Raw genomic sequence first — 16,820 nt, forward strand, 5'->3', positions numbered from 1 at the left:
GTGCAGAAGAGGGGTGGCCAAACGTCTGGAAACCAAGCCCTGTGAGGAACAGTTGAGGGAGCTGAGGATGTTTAGCTTGGAAAAGAGGAGCGTGAGACCTCGTCCACACTTGTCCTAGTGGACACTTCCACTGCTGAATTGTAGCAAATTTCAACTGGGTTTTTCTATGATTGACATTTGCTACAATTCAGTGGTAAAGTGGTAAAACTCACTCTACGTGGGGCTGCCCTTGAGACTCCCAGGCAACTCCAATCTCTTGCGGGGCGCAATTAGTGCCAGCACCGTCCGTTAAGAGTTTGAGTGTAATCTTCAACACCTCTCTTTCCATAGATGCGCAGATTGCAGCTACAACAAAAGCGGCATTTTTTCATCTCCGCCAAGCTAAGCAGTTGGCTCCTTACCTCTCTCGCCCTGACCTAGCCACTCTGATCCACGCGACGGTCACCTCCAGGCTTGACTATTGTAACTCACTCTATGTGGGGCTGCCCTTGAGACTGACCCAAAAACTCCAGCGGGTGCAGAATGCCATGGCGAGACTCCTTACGGGGTCCTCGCTGCAGGATCACATTCACCCGGTCCTATACCAGCTGCACTGGCTCCCCGTGGAGTACGGGATCAGGGTCAAGGTGCTGGTTTTGACCTTTAAAGTCCTATATGGCCTAGGACCCTCGTACCTACGGGACCGCCTCTCCTGGTATGTCCCACAGAGGACCTTATGGTCTTCAAACAAAAACATCTTGGAGGTCCCGGGCCACAGGGAGGTTAGGCTGGCCTCAACCAGAGCCAGGGCTTTTTCGGCTGTGGCCCCGATCTGGTGGAACGCTCTGTCACAAGAGACTAGGGCCCTGCGGGACTTGACATCTTTCTGCAGGGCCTGCAAGACAGAGCTGTTCCACCAGGCCTTTGGCCAAGGCACAGTCTGACCCCCTCTCTCTGTACTCCTCATAGAACTCCAGCCCAATGGTTGCCATTAATTTGACTCTGAATTGATTTTAGAATGTATTTCAATTAATTGACTGTGATTTTATGTAAACTGTGCTATTTTTACTGTTGTCAGCCGCTCTGAGCCCGGCTTCAGCTGGGAAGGGTGGGATATAAATAAAATGTTGTTGTTATTATTATTATTATTATTATTATTATTATTATTATTATTATTATTAAAGCATGGGTTTTCCTGGGGAAAGTGATGGGACAAGCAAAAAACAAACAAAAGCCCTCTCACACCGAGGAGAACCTAAGAAGAGCCTTCTGGACCAGACCAATGGTCCCTATAGTCCAGCATCCTATTGTCACAGTGCTCAACCAGATGCCCAATATGGGAACCCTGCAATCAGGATTCGAACACAAGGCCCCTCTTCCTTCCTGTGGTTTCCAGGAACTGGGATCCAGAAGCGTCGCTGCCTCCAACTTTCTCCTTGCACCTCTCCATCCCACCCCGAAGCTCACCATCAATGCTCCATACGAGCTGAATGTTAGAAGGTACAGGACCGATAAAAGAATGTTCTTTTTCACTTGTGGAACTCACTGCCACAAGAGGCAGGGATAGCCACTAACCTGGATGGCTTTAAAAGAGGATTAGACAAATCCATAGAGGAGGAGAGGGTTCTTGATGGCTACTAGCAAGGACGTCTCTCTGCTCCAGCTCCACTTCCGCTTCTGAAACTCCAGAAAGGGAGAGTGCCTTGCGTTCAAATCCTGTTTGTGGGTTTGACATTGGGGCATCTAGTTGGCCACTGTGAGAACAGGATGCTGGACTAAGATGGACCAGGGGCCTGATCCAGCCTCAGGGCTGTTCTTATGTCCTTACGTTAAGTGAAAGTTTCAAAGGAAGGGGTTCTCAGTGGGATATCGTTTCCCCTCTCAGGCAAGAGCAGAGAAAAGCTTGCAGAACAGATGCTGGCACAGAAAGGCAGAAATGCAACATTGGCAGTGGAGATCGTAACTGGCAAGGCAGCGGCAGACTGCGGAGAAGCCCCTGCCAGCTTGGGCCGAAAGCAGGTTGGAGGCTGGCAAAGAGGGAGAGGTTCTCAGGCTGGCAGAGGAGAAAATGCCAGCTGCCTGCCCCGTACAATGACACGGCTGCCTCGTTGCTCCACGCAGAGTGTTTGTCCTCTCTGCTAAAAGGAGGAAAAACATTTCTCTAAAAATGCTGTTGGTCCAAGCGTTGAAATTCTGCAAAGGAGGCGAATTTCATGACCTTTATAAATTGCAGTGGTGAACCACATTGCATTGCATAGAATCATAAAGAGCTTGAAAGGACCCCATGGGTCATCTATCCCAACCCTCTGAAATACAGGAGTCACCATCCTTATTTCACATAACGTCTTCTAAGCATGCCCTTGATAGCTTTGAGATCCTCTGCTGAGCAGCGGAGACCCACACCCAGGAACCCCACATAGAGGGAAAGGGTTGTTGTTGTTTTGTTGTGTTGTTGTGTTGTTTTTGTTTTAATTGTTTATGGAAAGAAGCAGAAATACCCACTAAAAAAGAATGGATAATTAAGGTAATGGGTTTTGCAAAATTGGCAGCTAAAATAAGAGAACCTAATGACAAAGGTTTTGTTGAAAAATGGAATATTTAAAGAAATGCTACATGATGAACACGCTACCAGGATTTGAACTACAAGCAACAGAAGGGATTAACGATTATACTGGTTTTGTTAAGGTTTAAGACATAGAAGACAGAGTGCAGCAGAGGGAAAGAAACAGAAACACCAAGGGAAAGGAGGTGGTAAGCAAAAAAAAGTATCGAAATGTACCGTATGTGTGAAGTTTTGGGAAATTAAAAAAAAACTTTTGCAATATATAAATTTAATAAATAAAAATAAAATAAATAAATAGGAAGCTTCCATATTCAGAGTCACTGGACCCTCAAGCATCATATTGTCTAGAGGCTCCAGAACATGATTACCAACCCCAAATGCGCTCTATGTGGGGCTACCTTTGAAGGTGACCCAGAAACTACAACTAATCCAGAATGTGGCAGCTAGACTGGTGACTGGGAGCAGCCGCCAAGACCACATAACACCAGTCTTGAAAGACCTACACTGGCTCCCAGTACGTTTCCGAGCACAATTCAAAGTGTTGGTGCTGACCTTTAAAGCCCTAAACGGCCTCGGTCCAGTATACCCGAAGGAGCGTCTCCACCCCAGACACCGGGGTCCAGCTCCGAGGGCCTTCTGGCAGTTCCCTCATTACGAGAAGTGATGTTACTGGGAACCAGGCAGAGGGCCTTCTCGGTGGTGGCGCCCGCCCTGTGGAATGCCCTCCCATCAGATGTCAAGGAAATAAACAACTACCAGACTTTTAGAAGACATCTGAAGGCAGCCCTGTTTAGGGAAAGTTTGTAATGTTAACAACAACAACAACAACAACAACAACAACAACAACAACAACAACAACAACAACAATTTGCTATTTATACCCCGCCCATCTGGCTGGGTTTCCCCAGCCACACTGGGCCGTTTCCAACAAAATATTAAAAATACAATAAAACATCAGACATTAAAAACTTCCTTAAACAGGGCTGTCCTCAGGTGTCTCCTAAAAGTCCGATAGCTGTTTACTTCCTTGACATCTGATGGGATGGCAGTCCACAGGGCTGGCGCCACCACCAAGAAGGCCCTCTGCCTGGTTTTATCATGTTTTTAATATTCTGTTGGGAGCCGCCCAGAGTGGCTGGGGAAACCCAGCTAGATGGGCAGTGTATAAATAAATCATCATCATCATCTTCATACTGACTACGATACGAAAACTTCAAAACTCTCCAGAAAGTGATCGCAAGACCATGAGGTCTAGAAACATGCCTAGGATGCGAGATGTCTGAGAGCACATCCTGAACAGAAACTACTCTCACCCAATCCGGATTCAGTGGGGGAAGCACACCTGTGATCAATGTGCTTCGTTGGCAGGCTGCATTGCAATGCTGGGTGGCCGGCCGTGTTCCTCAAAGGAGCCGACACAGAGGCGTTGTTCAAAGCTCATCTTCAAATGGAGATTTCCTCGAGGGCTGGAGAATTAGATCAGGAAATGGTTGGGGAGATAAGCACAGCCTCATGAGCGGAGCCAAGCGTGATTCTGAGCCGCCGAGTCAAGGCCGGAGCAGGGATTCCGGAGATAGCGTACATTCTGTGCGGTTGGGAGGAGGGCGGCGTTTCATGCGCCACAGCGGCCTGGGTGCTTTCGGAGCCGCCGTGGCGTGGGAGCATCACAGAGCAAATAAACCAGAGGGCGAGGAGGCCTTTCCCCTAATTCTCCAACCACTCTGCAGTCCGAGAATCACACTCTGCAGACGGAGGCAGTTAAGAGAAGCAGAGCACGGAAATGCCCTTTACCTTCCCGCTGGAGCAGTACCTATTTATCTACTTGCACTTTGACGTGCTTTCAAACGGCTAGGTTGGCAGGAGCAGGGACCGAACAACGGGTGCTCACCCCATCATTGCTGGGATTCGAACCGCCAACCTTCTGATTGGCAAGCCCTAGGCTCTGTGGTTTAACCCACAGCTCTACCCGCGTCCCAGTATAACAAACTTAGTTGGTCTCTAAGGTGCTACTGGAAGGATTTTTTTTTATTTTGCTTCGACTACGGCAGACCAACATGGTTACCTACCTGTAACTAGAACTTATGTTCTTAGGTTAGCCCTGCTCTCACCACTAGATAACTCTGAGAAGCAACAGCACCCCAGCTGCTGTTCAGACTCAAACTGCCTCCGATGGTGCAGCTATCATGGCCAGCAGACATTGGTAGCCTTTCCCCCCATAAATCCATCTCAACCATATTTAAAGCCATCCAAGTTGGTCTTGTGGCAGTCAGTTCCGCAGTCTAACTATGTGCCATGTGAAGAAGGACTTTCTTTGGTCATCTTGAATCTCCTTCTATTCACAGCTTCAATGAGTGACCTCCCCTCTAGTATTTTGAGAAAGGAAGAAAACCTTCTCTGTGCCACACTTTCCCCATGCAGAATATTACCTCACTATAATCGTGGAAGTGGGGCTTGTTTGTCACTCCCATGTAAGCCTGACCTTCACAACTGACACTGACATTCCCAGGTGGAGAATGTATTCTATTCCATTCATAGTTACAAAACAAGAACCAAAGCAGTCCTGTCCTCTGAAATTTGCATTTCTCTGAATTTTGTGGTGCGATTCTGCAGCTGAGCAATGCCTACACAATTGCATCAATGAGGGGAAAGTGTCCACACAGGTGTATATTCAGAAATGCATTCTATTAGCAGAAATGCCTTTGTATATATCAGTCAAAAATTCCCTTCGAAAAGGCGCACGAGAAATTCAGACTAAAATGCTTTTTTGCAAGGACATTTTTAAAAAAGAGGAATCCATAAAGTAATGTGAACTGAATTTAAGATGGGGAAAATGAGAAACTGAGATTAACTTTGGGAAATTGCACTTCTCCAAATTTGGCTGTGCAGTAAATTCATTATGCTAGCAGAAAGGGCTTTGCAAAAAAAAAGTGTATTTTCAGGTTAGACTGCCTTTAAAATGTGCATATTTCATTGTTAACTGACTTCCTCAGATCCCTCCTATCTGAATTTCATTGCATCACCTTATAACAATATCATTTTTCTACTAAAATTAATTCCGTCAATTAACTATCTTCTTTTCTTTTCTTAATATACTAAATCCAAAAGGAAAGATAAATTGGGTTTTACAAGAAATATGTGTTTAAATTTTTTCCCCTTGTTTTAGTTATGTAATGTGTTTTCTTTTGTGTGTTTTTTTCTTTGTTATAATTGTGGAAAACTTAATTTAAAAAATTGGGGGGGAAATGTGCATATTAGGAGAAATTCTCAGTAAGGTGCTGAAGAATTTTCATGAGGACTTCTAAAAAGAAGAAGAATTCGTAAACTCATATGGAGAACTGAACTTAAGAGCGGAAAAATGAGAAACTGGGATCAACCGAAACTGACAGATTCTCCCAGCCCTCACGGCCCTTTTGTCCTTGTGGACCATGAATCAGCCCCCGGAAGGCATCACCTCAGGCTCTCAGTTGTAAAAACTAAGCTCTGGGCTTCACTCTCCATCCTCCCCTCCCTCTGTGGCTGCCTTGTTGCTTGACCTTTCCCTCCCCTCCTCCCTTCCACCCCCATCCTAATTCCACCTAATCTCTCTCTCTTCACATTTGGTTCCAAATCCAGCCTCCCTCAGATTCCCTGGATTAACCAACTTGAACAATTTGCATGCAAAGCTTGGGGAGCACCGGCCAGAGGGACTCAAAGCAGCCCCAAGCGAAGAAAGATGCTTTTGCACCCGGCTCCCCATTGACCTCAGTCTTGCCAGCACTGGCTGGCAGAGGCTCTCCGTGGGTTTCCCCCATCCTGCTTACTCCCCAGCCCTACCTAGATGTGCCCAGGACCAGATCTGCACATTGAATGAACTGCCACCTTTCCCGTCACATCCACATGGGAATTCACGCAAATCATTCCTACTTTTCCAATTGCTGGCAAGTACAGTCATACCTGTACAGTTAAAGCCATGGTTTTCCCAGTAGTGATGTATGGAAGTGAGAGCTGGACCCTAAAGAAGGCTGATTGCCAAAGAATGGATGCTTTTGAATTCTGGTGCTGGAGAAGACTCTTGAGAGTCCCATGGACTGCAAGAAGATCAAACCTCTCCATTCTGAAGGAAATCAGCCCTGAGTGCTGACTGGAAGGACAGATCCTGAAGCTGAGGCTCTGATACTTTGGCCACCTCATGAGAAGAGAAGACTCCCTGGAAAAGACCCTGGAAAAGATGGAGGGCACAAGGAGAAGGGGACAACAGAGGACGAGATGGTGGGGCAGTGTTCTTGAAGCTGCCAGCATGAGTTTGACCAAACTGCGGGAGGCAGTTGAAGACAGGAGTGCCTGGCGTGCTCTGGCCCAGGGGGTCACAAAGACTCGGACACGACTAAACGACTAAACAACAACAGTCATACCTTGGGCTACAGCCACTTCAGGTTGCGGGTTTTTTGGGTTATGGACCGCCAAAACCAGGAAGTACCAGAACGGGTTACTTCCGGTTTTTGGTGGTTGCGCATGCACAGAAGCGCTAAATCTCGCTTTGCGCATGTGCACCAAATCTCAACCCGTGCGTGCACAGACACACAGACGCAGGTTGCAAACACTGCGGGTTGCGAACGTGCATCCCACACGGATCACATTCACAACCCGAGCGTCCACTGTAGAAGGCTTGTTATGGGGCAGTCCCAGCGAGAGAAGGAGGCTGATGGGAAACTCCCCATGGGGGTCCCCTTCATCATGCTGCCTGTCCTAAGAGATGGGTGGATGATGATGTTGATGATGATTATTACTACCTTGCCCATCGGGCTGGGGTTCCCCAGCCACTCTGGGCAGCTCCCAACAGAATATTAAAAACACAATAAAAGGAACGGCTAAGGAACGGCTAAGGGAGCTGGGCATGTTTAGCCTGGAGAAGAGGAGGTTAAGGGGTGATATGATAGCCATGTTCAAATATATAAAAGGATGTCACATAGAGGAGGGAGAAAGGTTGTTTTGTGCTGCACCAGAGAAGCGGACACGGAGCAATGGATCCAAACTACAAGAAAGAAGATTCCACCTAAACCTTAGGAAGAACTTCCTGACAGTAAGAGCTGTTTGACAGTGGAATTTGCTGCCAAGGAGTGTGGTGGAGTCTCCTCCTTTGGAGGTCTTTAAGCAGAGGCTTGAAAACCATATGTCAGGAGTGCTCTGATGGTGTTTCCTGCTTGGCAGGGGGTTGGACTCGATGGCCCTTGTGGTCTCTTCCAACTCTATGATTCTGTGATTCTGTGATTCTGTGATCAAACTTCAAATGGAAGTGAGAGCTGGACCATAAAGAAGGCTGATGGCCAACGAATTGATGCTTTTGAATTCTGGTGCTGGAGGAGACTCTTGAGAGTCCCATGGACTACAAGAAGATCAAACCGATCCATTCTGAAGGAAATCAGCCCTGAGTGCTCACTGGAAGGACAGATCCTGAAGCTGAGACTCCAATCCTTTGGCCACCTCATGAGAAGAGAAGACTCCCTGGAAAAGACCCTGATGCTGGGAAAGATGTAGGGCACAAGGAGAAGGGGATGACAGAGGACGAGATGGTGGGACAGTATTCTCGAAGCTACAAACATGAGTTTGACCAAACTGCGGGAGGCAGTGGAAGACAGGAGTGTCTGGCGTGCTCTGGTCCAGGGGGTCACAAAGAGGCGGACATGACTAAACAACAAAACAACAAAACAGCAAACATTAAAAACTTCCCTAAACAGGGCTGCCTTCAGGTGTCTTCTAAAAGTCAGATAGTTCTTTATTTCCTTGACATCTGGTGGGAGGGCGTTCCACAGGGCGGGTGCTGCAACTGAGAAGGCCCTCTGCCTGGTTCCCTGTAACTTCACTGCTCACAGGGAGGGAACCACCAGAAGACCCTCGGAGCTGGACCTCAGTGTCCAGGCTGAATAATTTATACCCTGCCCATCTGGCTGGGTTTCCCCAGCCACTCTGGCCGGCTTCCCACAAAAGACTAAAAATACGTTAAATATTAAATAGAGTGCCTCTGGACCTGGAGGCTCCATAAGAAGAATGTGCTGGATCAGGCCAGTGGTCCATCTTGTCTGGCCTCCTGTTCTCACAGTGGCCAACCAAATGCCTATTATGGGAAACTCACAAGCAGAATTGAAGCCCAATAATGATTTCTCCTCCCGCAGTTTCTAGAAACTGGTCTAAACTAAAATTGAAAAGCCCCAGACACGGTACGCTTTTTTCTTAGGTGATTTCGCTCCAGCCTCCTTGATTATTCTGGTTGTCCTTCTCTGCACTGGGATATTGCAGATGACGATTAAGATTTAGATCCCAACAGTCTATAAAATAAACGCTAGGGAATTTACAGTCAGGGTAAATATACACACGCTTGAATTAAACTCAAGACGATATCAAGTAACTCCCGTAAACAATCTAAAAACTAAAAAGGTCTAAAAGGCAACATGGAGCCAAATTTTGCAGAAGAGTTTGTGAGCTGTATCTCTCAAATATCACATCGTTCCGCTGATATGAGAGGCATCCTCTTGAGTTATGAGAGCAATTGGTTTGGAAGTGGGAGCTGGCTTCAAACTTAATCTGTTTGTTATATCTCCACTCCAGCCTTCCACCCTGAGCACAGTTTTTCACCTCCCCCTTTCACCCCCCACAACAACAACCCTGTGAGGTAAGCAAGGCAGAGGGACAGTGGATGGTTCAAGGTCAGCCGGCGAGCTTCACAGCTGAGTGGGAATTTAAACCCTGGGTCTTTCCCATGTCTTACTCCAACACACTCTCTAACCTTTACATCAAACCGGCACTTCACTCCACTTTTTACTATTATTTTCTCATGGATTTCTATGAGATTTGACCATTGATAACACACACACAAAGGAAGGAAGGAAGGAAGGAAGGAAGGAAGGAAGGAAGGAAGGAAGGAAGGAAGGAAGGAAGGAAGGAAGGAAGTCATGGAAGAAAACAGAAAGTATGTAGACAGACAGTAGGATTAGAAGCTCAAAGTCCTGGATTCAAATCCTGTCACAGCAACAGACTGCTTAAATTTGCTGCCAGTGTGCTTCCTGTGACCGCTATGGTTTGTTTCATGTGTACAGGTGTTTGAATTAATTCTTCTAATCGTATGGTATTTATGTATTGAAAAGTGATGCGAGCTGCTTGGAGAATTTTGCGTAACATGCAAACATAAATACATTATGGTTCAAGTTTCTTGTATTAATTCACAAAGCCCTGGGGCAACTTAGGCCCAGGGTACTTCAGGGACCACCTGAATTCTCCTATCCCCACTTGGTCATTGAGGTCATCTGCAAGAGCATCATTGGTCATCCCCCAAGTTGCTGGGGTTCTTTTGACAACAAGAAGCTAAGCCTTTGGTGTCATTGGCCCTGTCCTCTGGAACTCTCTGCCACTGGAAATTCACCAGGCACCTTCTGGGTCAACTTTTAAAAGCCTGCTGAAAACTTTTGTATTCTGCCAGGCTTCTGACTGCAATTAAGGACACATTGGTCCACAACTGTTGTTTGAGGTCTATTTTTAACTTTTATATGGATGCTGTTGCGTGGTTTTTATGTTTTCATTTCTGTAAACTGCTTCGGTTTATTTTTTTATGATGCAGCAGTATACAACTATTCTTATAAATAAAGAAATGCAACTATCAAGACTAAATGATAATAATCAAGGTTGAACAAAACAAAGTCACTCAAAGGCAATATATACAATAATTCCAGCACAACCTTGCGGGGGGGGGGGATTGACCTCTTGGTCACAGAATCATAGAATTGGAGGGTTGGAGGGGACCCCAAAGGTCATCTAGTCCCGCCCCCTGCAGTTCAGGAATCACAGCTAAAGCAACAGATGGCCACCCGACCTTGGTTTGAAAACCTCCAACAAAGAGAGTTGACCACCTTCCACTGGTACTGGCACATTTGCCATCACTAAAGCCACTGGGATCTTAGCGAAGGTTGCAATTTTCCCACAGCCATTGTGTGCCAAAAACTGCAATAGCAATTGAGTCTTGGGCCAAGTTTTCCAACTGATCCAATCCCTTATAACCTCTGGAATTGGCCTCTGCTTTCCATGGAGCTGGACTTAGCAACTAGTGCAGCCAAATTATTATTATTATTATTATTATTATTATTATTATTATTATTATTATTATCATACCCTGGTTTTCCCAGCCACTCTGGACTGCTCCCAACAGTATATTAAAAACACGATAAAACATTAAACATCAAACATTAAAAACTTCCCCAGCCAGCATAGCCTCTTTTGCAACAAGTGCCCTGGTTCTTTTTTGCCAGAGTCAGGAACCTACAAAAGTCAGAGAGGCCTTTTCCCTAAAGGAGTCCAGCTGCCGTTTACATTCTGTAGCAAGCAACAGCGCCACTTCCCCAAGTGCCATGGGATTTGAGAAGGCCACTGTCAGAGGGTTTAGGGCATGGGCATGGGTAGGCAAACTAAGGCCCAAGGGCCGGATCCAGCCCAATTGCCTTCTCAATCCGGCCCGCGGACGGTCTGGGAATCAGCGTGTTTTTACATGAGAGGAATGTGTGCTTTTATTTAAAATGCATCTCTGGGTTATTTGTGGGGCATAGGAATTCGTTCTTTTATCCCCCAAAATATAGTCCGCCCCCCCCCCACATGGTCTGAGGGATGGTGGCCCGGACCCCTGGTGAAAAAGTTTGCTGACCCCTGGTTTAGGGACTCTTTCTGTTCTTGTGACTTAGAATTATAGGATTGTGGAGTTGGAAGGGACCTCTGAAGGGCATCCAGTCCAACCCCCTGAGATGCAGGAATCTCAGCTAAAGCCTCCGTAATAGAGGGCCATCTGCTTAGAAACCTCGAAGGAAGGAGAGTCCACCACCTTCTGAAAAGTCTGTTCCCCTGTCAAACAGCTCTGACCATCAGAAAGTTCTTCCTGACTTAGTTGGAGTCTCCTTTCTTGCAGTTTGAAGCCCCTGGTTCGAGTCCTACCCTCTGGAGAGGCAGAAAACATGCTTGCACCATCTTCAAATATTTGGCTAACATGTTTGTGGAGTGCTGTCCTCAAGGAAGCTCAACTGGTCCTTTCATTATATATCTTCAGGTGCCAGGCAAAACATCCCTCTTCTCCCAGGCCTTTAACAATCTACGTCCTTTGGAACTTGGGATTTATTGCTTTTGTTTGTTATTATGCTATATATTTTTCCGTTGTTATATTATAAACTGCCCTGCGATCTTTGGCTGAAGGTTGGTATAGAAATTTAATAAAGAATAAATATTTCAGAGAAGATAAAAAGCTGTCCTTTTCTGGGACACCTGCACTGAGTAACCGATTTTGGTTTTGCTGCTGCTATTGATTCAATTGCATTTATTTATTTCTTTGTTTTATTAATACTCTTTTTGGGCATAAGTATTGCCAACCGGAAACAGCAGTCAGTGTCCTCTCTCAAAAAGGTGTTCTGAACACGAAGGAGAAGGAAAAGCCGTAGAAAGATTTTTTTAAAAAGTGAAATAATTCAGCACAGAGGGAAAGCACCAAAAAAATCGAAACCAGGAAGAGAGGGTGTGCGCCATATTTCAAGGAGACTCTGCAGGGAAGCGCTTTTAAGAGCTCGGGATTTGAGAAACAATTTGGAAGCACTGCAACAGGCTTCAAGGCTGTCTGGCCTCTGGAGGTCTTTGGCCAGAATTCCAGAGCAGCGGCATAAATCAGGAATTAATCTGATTGCAAGCAAGAGTTAGGAGCTTAAACTGATCTCTTCCTCTGCGCGTCAAACTGCGCCCAATTGCATTCGTTTGTCCTTAAAAATGCTCTATTTGTAGCTGGCTTAATACGTCGTAAACAGAGGCACATAATTTCTCCTTTTAAAAAGCGTCAAAGGAAAGCCTTCTGTCCCCATTAAGAAGAGAAATGTCGGAAGGGTCAAAGCGAATGCCTGCCCAGTTTACTCAACAGGCAACGTGATTCTATGCTCACTCAAAAGTTCAATGTGACTTACTCCTAAGTAAAAGTGCACAGAACTGAAGATGAACTACATCATGCACAGCTGAAGATTGAGACTTTGCAATACATCTGACCTTTCCGACTTTATTGTATGGAGGCAAGAGAAAATACTGAGGTGCAATTAATACATTTCTGCCTACAGAAGGGTCCTTTTCTCAATTTCTCCATAGAATATCTAATATTGTGCTAATGAACTTTGGGATAATCCAGGGGTTTCTTGCCTACCCACTTCAGATCACATGACTTAGCCCATGAGGGTGGGGGGCACTTTGAGTACGATGAGGAAACAACAAATAGACCCAAGCGAAAACTTCAAGGATGCTTTGGGGCCAAAAAGACCTGGGATTTAATTTCTCCGCCTTCTGACACGGGTTCCTTTCTGCCCACCTCAACTCTCCATCTGTACAATGGGAACAAGCCCTGGAACGCCAAGCACGCAAAACGGGTAAGGGAAAAAAACATTGCTACGCATTTGGATTATTCGGGGTTGGACTCGATGGCCCTTGTGGTCTCTTCCAACCCTATGATTCTATGATTCTATGATTCTTGAAAGCTTGGCAGGTCAGGATCCCACGATTACGTCGAAGTGAGTCCCACTGGGCTCTATGGCGTTTACTCCTTCGTTAGTGTGCTCACAACTGCAGACTGAAAGATGCTCTTAAAGATCTGAGGCTCTTGCCTCGCGCAGAGGATCTTCCGAAGCTTAGTGGAAAGGAGGGTGGCAAAGAAGTATAGGACTTCTCTGGGCAAGGAAACCCCCCCTTCTATTTGCAACGCTGCCCACTCGCAGGAATCCTGCGCATTGCAGACACGGCGAGACCTCCCCCCCCCCCCCGCCTTGGCTTCCTCTGTGTTTTGATTCACATGTTTGGAAACTGGCAAAACGACAGGCTGGGTGTTCCCCATAAACAACCCACGAGCCCTGAATCCACGAGGAGCAAAGGAGATCCTTTTTTGTTTTACCCCCGAGAAGCAGGAAGAAAAACAACCTTCCTGAACCTCAGTCGCTTCCTGCGCAGTAGGGTATGTGGGGGGGCAACCTTCCTCTTGCTAAGCCCACGCACCCACCCCCCAAAACACCCCACTTGAGGGCAGGTAGATAAAGTCAGCTCACGCCTTTTACGACAGATTAATAAATCGCCTGCATCACACGCAGCGTCGTCTCCCTCTCCCTACAGGGATTAGGAAGCGGTCACGCACAGATGGCAAGGGGGAGGGGGTCCGAAAAGTGCTTCCTAACTCTTGCAGGCCGCGATCCGGCGCGCCTACTCGAGAGTAGACCCCGCTGGGCTTGCTTCTGAGGGACCAGGCGTGGGATTGCACAGTGAATGCATCTAGTAAGAACCTCGGCCGCTGCCTTATGACAGTCAGAGCGATCACTGGCTCATCCAATACAATACTGTCGACACGGGCTGGCAGCTGCTGCCCAGGGTTTCAGCCAAGGATCTCTCCCGCTTCTGCCTGGAGATGCCACCGCGGACTGAACCTGGGACCTTCTACAAGTAAAGCAGCTGTTCTGCCTCTGAGCTACTGCCTTCCTCATTTCGTGCAAAAGACATCTTTATGGCCCAGCGTATGCATTTTTACTCAGAAGTAAACCTGATAACTCTTCCTAGTAAATTTATATACTCCTGTTCGCAGCCCAATAACGCACCCTACTGCATGTTTACTCAGAAGTAACTTCCACTGTGCCCAACAGCATTTACTCTTTGGTAAGCATGCTTCGGAAGACAGTGGGGTCAATAATGCGATAAATTCGTCCAAGCGCTGCCTCTGAGTTCACTGGGGACTTGAAACCTGCCCCAGTTCCGCTCGCTTAGTACCCTAAGCAGCCCCCCATCCCATAATCGACAGCCGCCGCCCTCCCACCCCCCACCCCCAACTCAGCAAAAGATCATTCGGCCACAGCTTCTACCCAGACACACCAACGACCCTCCACGAGAAATTCCGGAGATCACAGTCGCGCCTCCAATCCCAACCAGCCATCTGGTTTGGTGGTCTTAAATGGGGAGGGGGGAGAGACAAGAGAGGAGGGGTCTGCTTTCCAGGGAAGACCCTTTGTCTTCATTGTTCCTCCGCGCTTTAGCATGCATTTCACGCTCTCTGCCTCCAGACCTCTCAGCGCCCCTCGCCACTTTTTCCATAGAAGCCTAGTGAGGTGGGGGGGGGGTCATTATAAAAACAACCAGTCCCCCACTTTTCTAGAAACAGGTTTGCTTTAGGTCTGGGAGGCTATTGCTGTTTTTTTAAGGGAGATTTTTCTTCCGGGCGCCGCTGAGAACGTGCCATCTCCTGCGCACACCCCACCCGGAGATTTCTTTCGGGGCGGGGGTGGGGGATACAACAGAAGAAGGCGAAGGAGGAAAAAACGGGTGGACCGGGATCGGGGCGTGAGCCGTGTACTGAGTTTGGATGATGATGGAGAGAGAGCGCGATTATATAGCTGGAAGAGGGGCTTTGTGTGTCTATTGGAGAGTAAAGTAATAAGGGAGGGGAACCCCCCCCCCCGTCCCCGCAAGAAAGAAAACCACTCAGCGAAAGGTTTCCGAAGCCCGTTCTTAAGTTGCCCAACTCCTCTCCAAACCGGCGTCTCCCTCTCCAAAGTGGGAAAGCGGTTCGGAAACGCAGCGGGCGCGCTGGGGGGAGAGGCAGGTCCGGCCCCAAAGGGGAAACTGAGGACAAACTATACAGGTGGAATGTGGGGGGGGGAGAGGCACGCACGCACACTTTCTGGGGACAGTCCTTCTTCCCCACCCACCCCCTCGGGGGCTTCGTGCAGCCTCCGGCGGCGCCCCGGGGCGCAGGCGGCGGCGGCGGCGATGGGCGCGCGGCGAGGCCGCCTTACCGATGGTGGTGATGACGGTGATGGCGAAGTAGAAGGAGCCGGCGAACTTCCACTGGACGCCGGCCTTGTGGGGCTTGAGCTTGAGGACCACCCCCTCCAGCTCGCAGTAGTTGGCCTCGCTCAGGTTGTACTTGCTCTTGAGCTCCAGCTGCTTCTCCTCCAGCGCCGTCCGGTCGGCCGTCTCCGCCTCGGACTCCAGCGCGTCGAAGACGGCGGCGCCCACCAGCAGGTAGGTGAAGGTGCAGATGATCAGCGCCAGCGTCCGCACGTTCTGCCGCTTCATGGTCCCGCCGGGCTGGGGCTGCCGGACGCCGGGGAGCCGCGAGCGGAGGGCGCTTCTGCTGCTGCTGCTGCTACAGCCGAGGGAGACGAGGATGGAGAGGAGACGCAAGAAGCGGCCGTTGCCTGGCTCATGGCTGCTGCTCCGGCGCCTGCCTGCTGCCTCCGCTGCTGAGGCTCCCGCGGCAGCTGGGCTGGCCAAGGCGACGGCTGCTCCGGGAAGGCGGGCGGGCGGGCGGGCGGGCAGCACCCGCCGCCCAGGCTCCCCGGGGGGAGGGAGAGCGCGCCGGAGGGCGGAGGGAGGGAGGGAGCCGCGGAGCTGTCCCTTCAGCACCACCTCCAGGAGAGCCCGGGCCACGCCGCCTGGGCGGGCGGCCTTAGAGGGGAGGGGGGACGGGGTGCGGAGGGGAGGGGTAAGGAGAGAGGACCCCCCCCCCCAGGGAGAAGACCCCCGGGCCCGCAAGAGCTTGGATCCCAGGGGTGCTGTTTCCTTGCCCCACGCACTTTGCTAGCTTGGGAGGGTTGGAAGAGTGGTCCTGTCCAAGCCTCCGCGGGGCAGGGACCTCCGGGAAAGGGTCCTTGAGAGACAGCCGTCCAACCTGTCTTTGCAAACCTCCGGGGGATTATAGACTTATGGGGTAGCATAGAATTATAGAATTATTGAGTAGTAGCCTTGGAAGGGACCCCAAGAGTCTACTAGTGCAGCGAAAGGCCCAGAGGCAGCCACACAAACTCTGTTTTAAAAGCCTCTATGTTGCAGAATCATGCAATTGTACAGGTGGAGGGAATCCCAAGGGTCATCTAGCCCAACCCCCTGCAATGCAGAGATAACAGCGAAAGGATCCACCATAGATGGCCACCCAACATTTGTTTTAAAATCCCAATGAATCATAACATTGCAGGGGTGGAAGGGGCCCCAAGAGTCCAGCCCCCTGCAATGCAGGGATCTTAGATTAGGGTTACCAGACGTCCCCGGTTCCCGGGGACAGTCCCCGGATTTGCAAATCTGTCCCCAGACAAATCCCGTCCCCGGAATGTCCCCAGATTTCCAAATCTGTCCCCGGGAAACGTGGCAGTGGCATCCTCAGCAGCCTGGAAGCGCAGTTGGCTCTGGCTGGCTTCAGGAGCTGCTCGCTGCTGTGGTGCCTGCCATTTTCCCTCTCTGGAAGTCCCCATATGATGTGTCTTGTGCGATC

The 16,820-nt window shown here is 48.9% G+C and overlaps 1 protein-coding gene and 1 long non-coding RNA gene across 3 annotated transcripts in view; one reads left to right on the forward strand and one right to left on the reverse strand.

Moving 5' to 3' along the window:
* KCNK3 (potassium two pore domain channel subfamily K member 3) overlaps nt 1-15,785 on the reverse strand; it is a 106,409-nt gene extending 90,624 nt beyond the window's left edge. The window contains exon 1 of the mRNA XM_081188831.1: nt 15,346-15,785. Within this exon, the coding sequence (XP_081044957.1) occupies nt 15,346-15,628 (283 nt within the window). The 5' untranslated portion in view covers nt 15,629-15,785. The remainder of the gene's footprint in view (nt 1-15,345) is intronic.
* Nucleotides 15,520-16,820, forward strand: part of LOC308584290 — a 45,362-nt gene continuing 44,061 nt past the window's right edge. For both annotated transcript variants that reach the window (XR_014006745.1, XR_014006746.1), the window contains exon 1: nt 15,520-15,574. This is a non-coding gene — a long non-coding RNA (uncharacterized lncRNA). The remainder of the gene's footprint in view (nt 15,575-16,820) is intronic.

This window comes from Podarcis bocagei (genome assembly GCF_964188305.1).
Source record: "Podarcis bocagei genome assembly, chromosome: 3".
NCBI classification, from domain to species: domain Eukaryota; kingdom Metazoa; phylum Chordata; class Lepidosauria; order Squamata; family Lacertidae; genus Podarcis; species Podarcis bocagei.